The 14,374-nt window shown below is 44.6% G+C and overlaps 2 protein-coding genes across 8 annotated transcripts in view; one reads left to right on the top strand and one right to left on the bottom strand.

Annotated features, from left to right (window-relative positions):
• The window catches only part of actn3b (actinin alpha 3b), a 31,332-nt gene extending 27,813 nt beyond the window's left edge, over window positions 1-3,519 (top strand). For 3 of the 7 annotated variants that reach the window (XM_070929954.1, XM_070929951.1, XM_070929950.1), the window contains 6 exons: window positions 59-193; window positions 636-815; window positions 909-1,055; window positions 1,367-1,432; window positions 1,629-1,787; window positions 1,971-3,519. In XM_070929954.1, coding sequence (XP_070786055.1) covers window positions 59-193; window positions 636-815; window positions 909-1,055; window positions 1,367-1,432; window positions 1,629-1,787; window positions 1,971-2,129 — 846 coding nt within the window. In that variant the 3' untranslated portion in view covers window positions 2,130-3,519. Of the gene's footprint in view, window positions 1-58; window positions 194-635; window positions 1,056-1,366; window positions 1,443-1,623; window positions 1,788-1,970 lie in introns of all 7 variants that reach the window. The other 4 variants (XM_070929955.1, XM_070929953.1, XM_070929952.1 and 1 more) reach the window with 3 other exon arrangements.
• Window positions 3,520-3,570: 51 nt separating this feature from the next.
• On the bottom strand, window positions 3,571-13,297 carry prkd4 (protein kinase D4). Its single transcript, XM_070929505.1, has 18 exons — window positions 13,140-13,297; window positions 10,939-11,077; window positions 10,439-10,570; window positions 10,165-10,319; window positions 9,855-10,050; window positions 9,113-9,196; window positions 8,135-8,294; window positions 7,671-7,794; window positions 7,498-7,575; window positions 6,967-7,180; window positions 6,677-6,702; window positions 6,507-6,579; window positions 6,279-6,385; window positions 6,002-6,163; window positions 5,437-5,535; window positions 5,080-5,347; window positions 4,431-4,516; window positions 3,571-3,967 (listed from the first exon to the last, which is right to left on the bottom strand). Exons 1-18 carry the CDS (start codon window positions 13,293-13,295, stop codon window positions 3,803-3,805), a joined length of 2,424 nt encoding a protein of 807 aa, XP_070785606.1. The 5' UTR covers window positions 13,296-13,297; the 3' UTR covers window positions 3,571-3,802.
• Window positions 13,298-14,374: the final 1,077 nt, after the last annotated feature.

The raw sequence follows: 14,374 nt of genomic DNA, 5'->3' as shown, positions 1-14,374 counted from the left end.
TCTCACTGTTCAGAAGAAGCTCTTGTGTATTTAATTTATTTAATTTATCCACCTGCAGGTGAAGCACTTCGTTCCCCTCAGAGACCAAATGCTCCAGGAGGAAGTGGCCAGACAGCAGGCCAACGAGAGGCTGAGGCGCCAGTTTGCTGCCCAGGCCAACATCATCGGACCCTGGATTCAAACCAAGATGGAGGTACAGTGTTCCTATACCACACACACACACACACACACATCAGGCTGGACACTGGAGTTAAACTTGTTTAAGGTGATGCAGTCAGAGCTTATTGGTTCCTGTGGTGACATAATGTTGACCATGGAGTATAGAAAGGCAATAAAACAGTAGACAAAATGACAGAACAATGCAATACAGTAAAATATAAACCGTGTGTAAAGATGTGCTCCTTTGAACTTACTTTCAGCTCCTGCTCATAGATATCAGTCATTATTGCTCATTTCAAAACAAATTAACGTATGAGAAACTAACGAGCTGCACACGTATCTATATCCACATACACCTGTTATACATGAGCAAGAGGACTGCATGCAGAACAAATGCATTTTGACATGCACAGACTCCATGTCAGGACTTGTCATTAACATGTTTCATCCTTCCTCCCCGTGTCCCGCCTCTGCAGGAGATCGGCCACGTGTCCGTGGACATCGCCGGCTCCCTGGAGGAACAGATGAACAGCCTGAAGCAGTACGAGCAGAACATCATCAACTACAAATCCAACATCGACAAGCTGGAGGGAGACCACCAGCTCAGCCAGGAGTCCCTCATCTTCGACAACAAGCACACCAACTACACCATGGAGGTACTTTACTGCAGCCATGACGACAGGCTGACCCTCCACCTCTTCTTCCTCCTTTGCTTAAAGATAATCTTATTATTTTCTCCACCTCTGCAGCACGTCCGTGTGGGCTGGGAGCAGCTGCTCACCACCATCGCCAGAACCATCAACGAGGTGGAGAACCAGATCCTGACCCGCGACGCCAAGGGCATCAGCCAGGAGCAGCTCAACGAGTTCAGGGCCTCCTTCAACCACTTCGACAGGGTGAGGCGTTCACTGACCTTGAGGAGGAATTTGTAACTATGTGTGGCCTGGATCTTGATGTAAATTGGGCTCATTCAGTTCATGTTGTAAAATATTTTATTTTTTAAACATCAAAATCAATCTGACAGATATGGATGCATCTTTTTTTGTCCTTCTATTCACAAAAGTGTCAAGATCACACAACTTCAGTTAAAGCTTGATATTCTTGCACCAGTAAGAAATAAAAACATGGACTTATGATTGTAGGAGCTGCAGCAGGGATCTTAAATCTGAACTGTTAATTAAAACACAGTTGTGTTTTTCCTTTGCAGAAGAGAAACGGCATGATGGACCCCGACGACTTCCGTGCCTGCCTCATCTCCATGGGTTACGATCTGGTAAGTGCAACATGTACATTTCCAGGACAAAATTACTCTAATAAGTAAAAAGTTAATCATTAGTTTTGTTTAAGGAATGAAAAAAATCTCATTGTCCTCTCTCAAGAGATCAGAGCTAATGAAAAGTGATTCAATTGATTTAAGTCATTTAACATATTAACTGATGTTGAACTAACAACCCTTTTCTCCCTGACAGGGTGAGGTGGAGTTTGCTCGCATCATGACCCTGGTAGACCCCAACAACACGGGCGTGGTGACCTTCCAGGCCTTCATCGACTTCATGACCCGCGAGACCGCCGAGACTGACACCGCAGAACAGGTCATGGCCTCCTTCAAGATTCTGGCCTCAGACAAGGTGAGCAGACGAATCCAGCATCCCATTTAATTTACAGCAAAAACATATCTGACCTCGACAACATTCACCAGCAACAGTAGTTACAGTTTTAAACACGAGACGAGAAAAGAGATTTTATTCAAAAGTTACACCATTACAAAACCTTTTCTGTAAATAACATCCTGCCTCCTCTCTCGCCTCCAGAATTACATCACAGTGGATGAGTTGCGCAGGGAGCTGCCGCCCGAGCAGGCCGAGTACTGCATCAGCCGCATGACCAGGTACATCGGAGCCGATGGACCCTCCGGCGCCCTGGACTACATCTCCTTCTCCAGCGCCCTCTACGGAGAGAGCGACTTATAAACACAGCCGCTCCTCTTCATCTCCTCCTCCTATCCCCTCTTCCCAGCTCCCACTACTTCTCCTACGTGGAGAGCGCGATTTAAACCCCTTCCGCTGTCCTTCTATATTCTTTGTTCTTATCATTTTTTCCTCTTTCAAATCTTAACGTTCTTCCCCTTCTCCCAACTCCTCCCATCCCAAAAAAACACTGCCCAGAGAGGGTGAGAGTAGAAGGCTTTGCTCAAATCTTAGAAGCTATGTTTGGACGGGCCAGCGTGTCCCTCGTTACTGTCAGAGTGCCTTTAAAAACCAGGAACGTGTCGGGTATTGCACTGAACTTATGTAAGCAGCATACATATAACATACCTGCCTTTAAGAGACGTTAAGCAGAAGGAGGTAATGAGGGAGAGGAAAGAATCTTGAGTTAATTTGAGCAAAGCCTCCTGCTCTCCCCCTCTCTCCCAGATGACATATTTTTTTTGTAGAAGGGTAATTAAAGAAGAAAACGTGATGAAAAAGCTGGTTGGTCAGTTGGCTTGGTTGGTTGTGTATTTGTGCAGATGCATGCTATGTTGAAGTTTAGAAACGCTGTCTTTGTGAGTCTCGGACTCCTTCCTTAATCATACAAAAACACAAACGGTAGCATTAGGAGCTTGTTAACATTTCAGTCAGCAGAGGAGCGAAGCCAGTCGGGTGCTACGACGTTACGAAGCCAGAATAAATACCACAGCACTGTGAAGCCTGAATGTTAGCAAAGATAACATGTAACCTGAAGATCTTAATGCCTCACGCTCAGGAACACACGGAGGGTGAATGGGAGCACGTAAACTTTGAAGCACTGAATATTAATATGAAGACAGCAGGCAGAGAGAGCAACTCAGAGCAAAGCACTGTGGGTAAATAGAGACAAAGAGACGGCCATGGCTGGAACGAAGACAGAAAGACAAACTGTTACGGCCAGAGAGAACGAGCCCACACACCTCTCTCCTCTCCCCTTAGTTGGAGATGCGTTTCAGCTACATTTAACATCTAAACATACGAAGGTGGTTGTTGTTGTTATGGAGGAGGGACACAGACGGAGAGAGGTGTCGAGCAGTGAGAGACGACAGGGCAACAGGAAAGTTGTGGACAAAATAAGACGAATCGATACTGTAACGTGGGACCACAGCAGGCCTATGTCAGCGACGAAGCAAATAGGGTTTTGGTCCCATCGACAGGTCGGCCATGATAATCAGTGCGAGTCGACTCCTCCCTGTGCATGATGATGATATTTTCATTTCATAGGTGCTCCATTCTCCTCCTCCTCCTCCATTCATTCATTCTGTCCATCATCACCGATGCCATGAAAACTCACACAGTTAAAATTTAAAAACCACAACTTGGAATAAAAAAGGAAAATTCTATTACTAAACAGCAGTTTGTGTTGTTTTTTTTTTTATTACCAAAAAACGTTTTTCTCTATTATAAAAGTAGGAGTAATTGTGCTGTGGGTTAACGAGCATGTGTTTACTTTCTTCCCACCACAAAACCTGTTCAATAGCAGAGATGGTAACAAAAACATGCAAAGATCACTATATTTGGTTCACTGCTGATCGACAAATTCAGGATGTTTTTGAGCATGATGTCTCATCTCTTTGGTTTAATCTAAGCTGTACAGGCTATAAACTGTCCGACCTTTAACCTCCAAGTCGAGGTCACATGTCGGGGTCGTCGTTGGGGTCCCAGTAGAGGTGGAACGGGAAGCTCAGGCCTCTCTCCTGGGCGTAACTTATCCAGTGCTCCTCGTCCCCTTGGTGCGTTAGATACTTGCAGCCCATCCTCTGCTCGAACTCCCTGAGGTCGCACCACAGCTGGAAGTCCTGCAGGAGGGAGAGGAGGGAGGATGAAGGAAATGTATTGCAATGCGTGCATGCATGTAAAAAAGACTCCAAGATTAACTAACCTTGATCAGCATCTTTAAATGCTACTTAAATGAGTCAAAGATACTGAACACATATCAATTCAATTTGTTTCCAATGCAAATCAGTTGATTCACAGATTTTTTTTCTTAGTAATTATATAATATTTCTGTCTGTAGGACACCTTATGACCATGTTGCATATAAAAAACAAGCAAACATGCAGCATAATCACAGAAAATTAGATTTAAAACATGTAATGGGTTACAAAAATTACATAAAACCCTGAGAAGCATGATACTGTATATTCTACACATTTGTTTTATCGACGGTTTTCATGAACATGTTATTACTAAACTGACAGACTGATGACAAACATCTGCATACTGACATATCAGACTCTAAACAAGTGTAGTGTATCTGACCTGAAGCCAGGGGTGTCCCAGTGCTTTGCCCACGCTGAACCTCCGTCTGACCGACACCTGCAGCAGGTTGTTGATGAGACTCACAGCTGGGGAGGAGACGGAGAGAGACGTGGCTCAGAGGACTTTTTAAAAGTGGTCGACTGGAGTCACCCAGTGGCCAACAGGAGAAGAATACAAACTCATGTCACTCAGTGTAAAGATTATATAACTTCAATGAAGAGCTGGAACAAGCTGATGAAAAATACACCTGTGATACTGTCTGGTTCTTCGGAATATGAAGCTTTTTTTTTTACCTTAAAGACATTAAAAGTTAAAGCAAAATGGATGTTATGGGTTCAGAAAATATAACTGAAAAAGATTCCCGCTGCTCTCCAAAGCTCACTATAGTTTACAGTCATGAATGAAACTTTAAACTTACTTGAGGTTGCCATTATTTGATTTAAAGTTACAGTATCCAGCAGGTAACATCTTGAACTATGCTTGGTGATGCATTCAAGGACACACTGAATATGGCTTGCATCAAACCCAGAAGATAAACAAAACAAATCACACACAGACCGTGGCAAAATAATTATATAATTTGCCATATTTAAGTGTCCTTAAATGCATCATCAGAGGAAGTTTTCAAAACAAAAAAAGAAATCCTTACCCTCCAGTGAGATGGAGGCCCAGGGTTGTCGTGGGTACATGAAGGCAGCGTTGGTGATCTGCTGCTTGATGTCCTCGTCCTCGTTGAAGGGGAACGTGCCGCTCAGGCTGACGTACATGATGACGCCCACGGACCACATGTCCAGAGAGCGGTTGTAGCCGCTGCTGCTGATCACCTCGGGCGCCAGGTAGGCAGGCGTGCCCACGACCGAGCGACGGAAAGACTTCTCTCCGATGATGCGGGCGAAGCCGAAGTCGCACAGCTTCACCTTCAACGCAGACACAGAGGGGGATTCAATGTGCTGCTGTGACAACTCGTCCTGAAACGCCATCATATAAAACAAACGCACAATCCCACCTGAGGGAACGGGTCCGCAGAGGCCAGCAGGACGTTCTCAGGTTTCAGGTCACAGTGAGCGATATGTTTGAAGTGCAGGTACCGCAGAGCCTCAAGGATCTGCAACACACACACAGAGGGCAAGACCATGAGAAGGACTAGTCATAGTACAATATTTATAAGCTTTATTCATACAGGGGGTCACGCAGAAACGCCCAGGCTGAGGGACAGAGTTTATCTTTAAATCTATAAAAACAAGAGAAAAAAGAGCTAAATCTGTTGAGAAAACCACTGTTACTGGTGATGAAGATTGAGCAGCATCACTTAATAAACACATAAACACATTTCATAGACCTTTGGTTCCCAACCTTTAAGACTTGTGAAGTTGTCTAAAGTTGCACATGTCTCTGAGCTGTGATCAGATTAAAGATTAAAAGAGTGATATCACTTTCTCAGATTATTTAATTTGAAAACCAAAGAAAGAAAAACCCACCAGGGGACGTGTTTTTTTTCCACCTTATTAACCCTCATGACCCCTCAGACCCCCCCCCACCCACATAAAATTTGCATCAGCATGTGATCTTACCTGTGTGACCAGGAAGCGTGTGTTGCGTTCAGGGAGCCGGCCTGTCTCACTGGACAGAATCATCTCCAGCATGTCTCCATGGAGCTTCTCCATGACGACAAAGACGTGCTTCACCGTCTCGAACATCCCCTCCACCAGGACCACACCGAGGTGGGACAGATTCTGGGCAACACACACACACACACACACACACACACAAATATAATGTTACAGATGTTACAGAAAATAATCTTACAATGGAGCTAAAACATGCAGATAATGTGAAATATATCAGCACCTGTAAGATGGCCACTTCGTTCCTCAGCTGTCTCTCTTGTTTGGTGGGGAATCGCGTCTTGTCGATGACTTTGATGGCGACTGGCCGACCCGACTTCCTGTGAGTACCTGAAGAATGAGAAATACCTTTATTTGACTGGGAAAGGGCCTCTGTGAGTTTAAAAGTAAACTGGGGACCCATAAAGTAAAGTGCAATAGTTTTACAATGTGGTCATCATCGTCAGCTCACCCCTGTACACCACCCCAAACTGTCCTGAGCCCAGAACCTCATCTGTGAAGATCTGATACACCGAGCCGATGTCCTGAAACACACATTAACAGTGTACAACAGGAGGAGGGGTAATAAACAGAAGGTCCGTGTGTTGATTATAAATTCAGCAGTATGGAGCCGATCCTTACCACGCTGTCTCTGTGCAAGCCTTCATCTGTAACCAGAACAAGAACGAAGATCATTTTGTGGAAGCAAATCATCATTTAACGAGAGCTTACTGTCTATCAAGACCTCTAAAATGTTCAAAAGTGTTCTCTGATTCATCTTTGTCTGGAGGTCATCTGACTCATTAGAAGCCATGTTCTCAATATATGAAAAGAACTTGATAAAGTAGAATGAAGAAATTAAATGGCTGTAATTCATTCTCATTAATATCTATTAATGTGAATGTCCGGAGGGGTTGTGTTTGTCGGCTCACCCTGGCTCTCCTCGCCGCGCCCTCCGCTGCTCTGTACGGGCATCAGAGCCTGACGGATGGCGCTCTCCCAGGCCGGCCCGTTCTCTCCGGCCGCCACGCAGTACACCAGCGAGGCCGTCACCACCTCGAAGGAGTGGGCGCTGTCGCCCGGCAACGAGAGCACGGAGAGCTGGGCGGGGCCTCGGACCTGCAGCACCTCGGACAGAGTGATCTCCTGCACGAGCGGCGGTGGGGGGAGGATTTCATCATGTTCATGGAGGCTTACAGTTATATTATTGTCAGTTGCTAGCTCTGCCTAGATATGTGTTACTTAAGATAAACTGTCAAATTCACGAAGTACAAAGGCTTTTCATTTTTAAATATTCCATAGGAGAGGCACGTCTGAAAAGATTTACCTGCATTTATACGACTTTTATGAAAATGCATCAGCAGCAGCTGGTGTGGAAGGTATACCACACACTGATGTAAACCATTCACACTAAATAAAACCATCGGCACGTCACACAGGTGTTTGTGGGTCATGATGTCTACCTTGTAGTACTTGGTGCTGCTCTCGTTCTGGTACAGAGTGAAGCTCTTCCAGTCCAAGATCCAGTAATGACGTTTCCTCTGAAACAAACGACAGAGATAATTCATACTCTATGTGTGCAACTCTTTGGTAAACATGTATGATCTGTGTGTGTGTGTGTGTGTGTGTGTCTCACCAGTGTGTCAGTGTTGGTGTGATGCAGCAGCCACCCCTCTCTCAGGACTCCCCCGGCTCTCCTCTTACTGTGGTGCACCGTCTGGACGAGCCTCATCAGAGGGATGTAGCTGCTGAAACACGGACTGATGGAGGGACGGAAGACAAAATACAGCAGGACATGAAGAAGAAGAAGAAGAAGAAGAGAAACGGGGCAGGAAGAGCAGCTACATTATGTGGAGGTATCACTAAATGCCTCTAGGTGGCAGTTGGGCCCACAACTCTCTGACTACAACAAGTATGTCATGCAGATGAATTCAGTGATGAATGACCGGAAAGATGAGTGTGTGTTTTAGAGTGTGTTTTAGTGTGTGTGTGTGTGTGTGTGTGTGGGTGGCACCGGCTGACATCATCTGTGGCAGCAGGACACCAGAGCCACCTTTTGAATGCGATGACCTCACAAGAAGACATGAACAACGCTCTGACCTCATCGCCTCTCGCGGCTGCTCCACCTCTTTGTTGTCGGTCGTCGAGTCTCCGTCGGTGGACATCTCATCGTCAAAGGTTTCCAGTGTTGTCGGACCGGAGAGCTCCGACTCATCGTCCTCTGGGTCCGGGGGGCAGCTGTGACCCACCGCTGCGGATTCTGGGAAAGGGCTGCAACTAATGATCCTCTACACGTGACATTTTCAGTTAACTGATTAAGTGTTTGGTCTATAAAATGTCAAAGCGAGGTCTTGAAATTATTTCCACCAACAATCCAAAACCTGAATATATTCGCTTTGTAATGACAAAAGCAGCAAATGTTTAGCTTTTTTTCTCGACTTAATCAAAATGATTGCTGATTGTTGACATCAACTATATCATTTCAGCAAAAATATATATCTGTGTATAAATGTATGTGTTTTTTATTGCGAAGAGGCAATTTTTTCTCACTAAGAAGTTAGAATATCACATTTCTGCTTTGCTTTTTGTGATTTTGTCTTTCTAACATATTTTGCAGCTCTGTGAGGCTGTACTTTGGCTCAGAGATGCTTTGATGTAAATGCTAACTTCAGCATGCTATAACATGCTCACAGTGAACAGACGGATCACCAAAGTCAGCTAGCATGGCCAAAGACCACACAGAAATGTTTATCCTGAAGGGAATTATCCCACTATCATACAGGTAATATAAGACCTACGTTAAATCACGATACTGCGACTAAAAAAAGTATCTTTTTGAATCTCATCAGGCTTTGACCTCATCCTCCCGAATCATCATACCATGAATCATCACCACCACTTGGACAAATGTGATGTTTCTGGGAATCTAAAAACGAGTCCCGAATCTATCGGATACTCTTGAGATGGAGGGTGAATCAGCCTCGACTCATCACAGGGTTACGGGAACATCAGAGCGGGGGCTCTTTTACAAGCCCAGAATACAGAATGGAGAGCAGACCTCCAGGAACTGCTGCTCACCTTCCCCGTTGACGCCTCTCCTCTCTCCCGGACAGTCTCTGGGGACCAACAGCTCACAGCGACGGTGGCAGTTAAACCTGCAGTCTGACAAACGATCAGAGAGGAGAGGCGGCGGGTTGAAACACTGAGAGAAACAAGGATGCTGGTGAAAGGAGAGGCACATCGTGAGTTTTCTGAATTAAAATTCAGATTCTTTATTTCTGAGCTCTGAGACACACCCAGACATTTGGGAAAATTAGCAAAGATTCAGTCCAATCTGCTTACGCTGGTGTGTGGGATACACAAAGCTCTCTGCCAACACAACAAATGCATATGAGCCTCTTTGGGCCCAGTTTATGTCTCTGAACCTCTAATGGCTCATCAAAGTCAAGGTGCTGCAGCAACAGAGCATCTAAAAATGGCCACAGCAGAGGAATATGTTTTAATATGTTACATGACTCATCGCTGCAAACGACAGTTCGCAGGTTACAAAACATTCATCCTTTAAATAGCCATCAGTTGTTTGACCAAAAACATATTCATCTCAAGGTCCATCCTTTTTCCTGGCTTTTCTTGAGAGCTTCTAAACTCATGGAGGTCGCTCAATTGTCATGAAAATTACATCCATCTCTATGACAAACAGCATCCACTGAGGAAGACTGTGAGGTGTGGTTGAAAGATCCAGAAAAGGCTAGTAAGAGGACCATAAGATTTTTTTGACAAATGTTTTTTAACCCGAGCGGAAGTCCTCCAGCCCTCTCACCTGAGCACTGCAGCCCCTGTCTGAAGAGGCCTTTGAGCAGCTGGTGGCAGTACTGGCACACGGTGGGTTTGGTGTAGCTGTGGATGTGGAAGGTGTGAGGGACCTGAGCCCTGCTCTTGTCACTGTACCCGATTCCCAGCCAGACCGGGGGCTCTGCCCAGGACGGAGGCCTGGATGAGGGCTTGGACATGCTGATCTGGTAAACAACGGATGGTGAGAGCACGTGAAAGCTCTTTATTCAACAGTCAATCGTGACTAAATGGACTTCAAATGCCGTCATCCCTCTCTCACAGTACTATTACTGTCTTACCTCTTCCAGACTGCCTCCGGCCTGATTGGACAGGGAGTGTGTGCGGGGTCGTCGGGGAGGAAACAGGGACAGGCTGGTGCTAACCTGACGCCGTACTCGACTACAGTCATTGGGCAACTGGAAAGCACAACGTTTATGAAAGTCTAATCCACAACCTGAAGAGAGGGAGAGGAGGAGAGGAAGAGGCAGACTGGAGGTTTAGTTATAAAAACATTTCAAAGCTTTAAATTTAAATCATAAAGTTGAATAGTTCTCAAATATCTCAGTCACTTACCTTCACATTTTAGTCCCTGTCTCACGAGGCCCCACAGCATTTCTCCACAGTGGTGGCAGAAAGTGGGAGTCCGGTACGACTGGACCACCAGGGAGTGGGGACGGATCCTCATCTCATTCACTGACGCTGATTCTGAGTCAGATTAAAATAAAAGTCCAACATGTACAAGTAGCAATTATTAGTTGACATATTCACATCAGCAGTGCAAGGAGTGGAATATACTGGAACTTAGCAAATAGGAATAAAGAATAGTTGTTTGTCTGATCAATCAAAATGACCTGTAAGGAGTACTGAGCTTCATTTGAAATGAAGCTTTTGAGAGTGTTGCTTTTCCTGTCGTCTTCATGATAGAATTGTATTTCATTTCATTTTGTACAAAGTCTTCTTAAAGTATTTATGAAGAGTTTCCGTCCAAAATAAGAAATAAGATTAAGGGACGAGGGGATAAACAGCCAATAGATAACCCCCCCCCCCCCCGCTCTAAGCTGTTGACGTCTGACCTGCAATGACGACCTCAATGAGGTCTCTATCCTGCAGCTCGTCGCGGTCTGTCAGGCGCTGCAGCAGCTGCTCTGAGGCGGGCTGATGTCTGAACAGCAGAATCTTCTCCCCGGCGCCCACCACGCTGCAGCCGGGAGCCTGAACACACAGTCAGACAGTTGTGATCAAAGAAACAAGCTAAATTTAAAGTGTTGCTAGAATGCGTTAAATCCAGCAGCTGAGGTGAAGCTCAAACATAAATCTCTATATGTGAATATAGAAAATATCTATACAGAATTGCATTACTTATTCAGCTCTTTCAGCACAACATTTCCCACCTCAAACAAACAAAAAAAAAGCTTTACATAACTTTTCTCCATGCAGGCTTTGTTAATTTGATATTTCTTTATTTTCAGATCCACCAACTTTGATCTCGAGTCTGGAGACAAAGAACCTGAAACTCAGCCAGCAAGTCTTGAGGATCAAAACACTAATGATGCGGCTGTCTGTATGTTTCAGTGGACTAAAAGACAAAAGGTATCAGTATGTGTAACTGCTGAGTGTGGAGAGTTTAAATGCTACTGTTCCCAGGTCAGAAAGAAAGAGATGGATTCAGCACAACCTGGAGAAAAGTTCAACATTTAGAGGGACAGAAAGAGACTGAAACTATTCTGTCAACAATCTCTTTACCATCTCAAACCATGACCTAGTTACGCAGTAAAAATAGAAATCAGTCCTCTGTGCTCAGAAGATAAGAGATCAAAGATGATACGATCTGAAATATGGTGAAGAAAACTGTATCTTCAATCTGTCAGTCGCCATCGGCCTGTGCTGCATTCACGTGTGCGAGACACTGGTTCTGAAGATACTGTATGTACCGCAGGTAAGTGAGTGACATCATCAGGCAGGTCATAATCTCTATCATCTACTTTTTATTTTTTTTAACCACACGTTTAATTCTACCTGGACGTAATAAAGCTGTGGACAAATGAGAGAAATATAATGCGAATCAAACTACAGCTCAAAATTGACCATAAAGTTACATTTTTATTTTGCATAATTTCAAAACAAACAGCAGAGTTTGTGTCCACTTGATGATCAAAGTGGTCACGTAAAAATAAAACTCTAATTCAGATTTTTATGTTTTAACATGAACACAAGAGAATCAAACAAATATTTCTATATATTATTTTGATATTATAATACCCTAAAAAAGTTAGATTTTAGATGCACTAAATTGCATGACACTTCAGACACACACACACAAACACACACACACACACACACACACACACACACACTCTTCAGACCCTGCTGACCTGCTGCCTGGAAACCTGAGAAAACATGAAAGTTGAAAGGAGCGCTGGTGTGAGCGAGGCTGTGTGTGTGTGTGTGTGTGTGTGTGTGTGTGTGTGTGTGTGTGTGTGTGTGTGTGTGTGTGTGTGTGTTAGAGACGGGTGGGAGAGGCTGTGGTTGGAAAGTTTGCTGTGCTCTTGTCGACCACACAGTCCCTGTAACTGAGACCAGACCAACACCTGCAATTCATCTTCATTCATCTAACCTCAGCTGCAGTTTCAGTACACCATTAACCTGCTGGCTGGCCTACTGTTTTGTAATACTTAATTCTCCTCCCAACTTCTTATATACCATAAAGTTTAGCAAAGGGGGGGGTTATAAAATGGAGGGACACAAATGTTGACCTGAAATCCTGACCCTGAAACCACACAACACTACAGCCAAAAGCCCTGCAGCATCCTTCAAACTCGGCATCAGTCAATGATGCAGAGACGCGTGGTGGTTTCTCAAAAGCCACATTTTAAATGGGAGCCTACACAAGCCTCCTTCATGCATACGGTGACCTTTCAAAGTTCACTTCCTGACAGTTGTGAGAGGCCCGAGAGGCTCGAAAAGTCAACTGAATATTTTCCAAGTGGGACTGTGTTATCAGCTACAGAAGGTGTGTGTATGTGTCCGGCTCCAAAGACGCTGGATCCTACGATTCCCATGATGCAACTCAATAGCATCTTACATTAGACATTCCCTGCCTCCTAAATGCTTAACATTTCTCAAAAAGTCACATGACGAGTGAACTGAACTTCATGAGTACATTTGGTGAAAAGCCCCTTGAAGGCTCCTCTGCTTGTAAACCTTCCAGATCTACTGTGCAACATCTTCAGGACAGCAGCGTGAAACGAGGCCACCGGCCTGAGGCTTTGATTACCTTACGCTCTATGACCTCCGCAGCCAGCCTCTTGGCATGGCGATAGCTCAGGTTGCCAGCAGGGACTTGAACCACCTCCCTGAACAGGCCGAGCTGGAACTGGACCAGAGCCGGCGCTGCGAGACTGGTGGGACTGGAGGGGGTCACTGCGGACATGGAGAAAGATCCTGCAGCAAGATGGGATTAGTTTATGGATTATTACAACAACAAAAGACACATGAAGGACTGTGCCGTAAAGGTTTTAGTTTCAGAGTTTTTGATAAAAACAGACAAAAAGCTGCTGAAGTTCAATGTAGAAAAAGTTGATCTTTTCTATTAACTCATTCATCTAAAACAGCTGCAACAACTTCTCTACAGATATTTTATGAAGGGTTTAGCAAGTGACACATTTTAAGTAGCCAATACCTTCGAGATAACATAGGACACAAATTAATACACAGCATTATGATCAGGATATCATTAAGCTACATAAAGAGTCACATCTGAATAGGTTTTCTGAATTTCCTCTTACCAAACTAAAAACACTGAAACAGCATCTCAAGACACCTGATAAAAGTGATCTTACTGTCTAATCCCGGTTCATTCAAGCTCTGATCTTTCACCTCAAAACGCAGGATCGTATCTCAGCGATGTGACAGCTGATCAGTCTATAGTTGTGTTTGCCGATTCTCAACTTCAACTCTGGTGGGTCTGGTTTCCTCTTTGTGGGGCTCGGCCGCCGATGAGACAGGAAGTTGCAGAGAGAGAGAGAGAGAGAGACGCACCTCTGTGAAAGCGTATGGTTAACGCTACAAGGCCTGGCTGTGAAAACTCACACACACACACACACACACACTTTGATATGGTCACAATAAGTCTCAAAGGACGGTTTCTGACGGCCGAGATGTGGATGAAAATGTACGAGAGACAGAATCAGTTTGAAAAGTGGAGTTTGTCTTTATTGAACCTTTGATAAAATACACATTAGGTTGGCCCCTTCACAATAAGATCCATCAAATCATCAGCAATACAGGATTGAATGTAAGAGTCCCCCCCACACATATACAAGACCCTCACACCCACAACATTTACCATCCGTGGCTCTGAGTGAATGCACTGATCTCCATTAGTACATCAGAGAAACAAAGACGTGATTATCTTTGAGTCAAAATCTTCCTCATCAACCGTAGCAGTTTTATTGTTCTCCCAACTGTTCTACTGAGCAACACAGTGCGAACTTCTGTTCATATGTTTAG

This window comes from Enoplosus armatus, chromosome 23 (assembly GCF_043641665.1).
Source record: "Enoplosus armatus isolate fEnoArm2 chromosome 23, fEnoArm2.hap1, whole genome shotgun sequence".
NCBI lineage: Eukaryota > Metazoa > Chordata > Actinopteri > Centrarchiformes > Enoplosidae > Enoplosus > Enoplosus armatus.
This window is presented reverse-complemented; position numbering and strand designations above follow the sequence as displayed.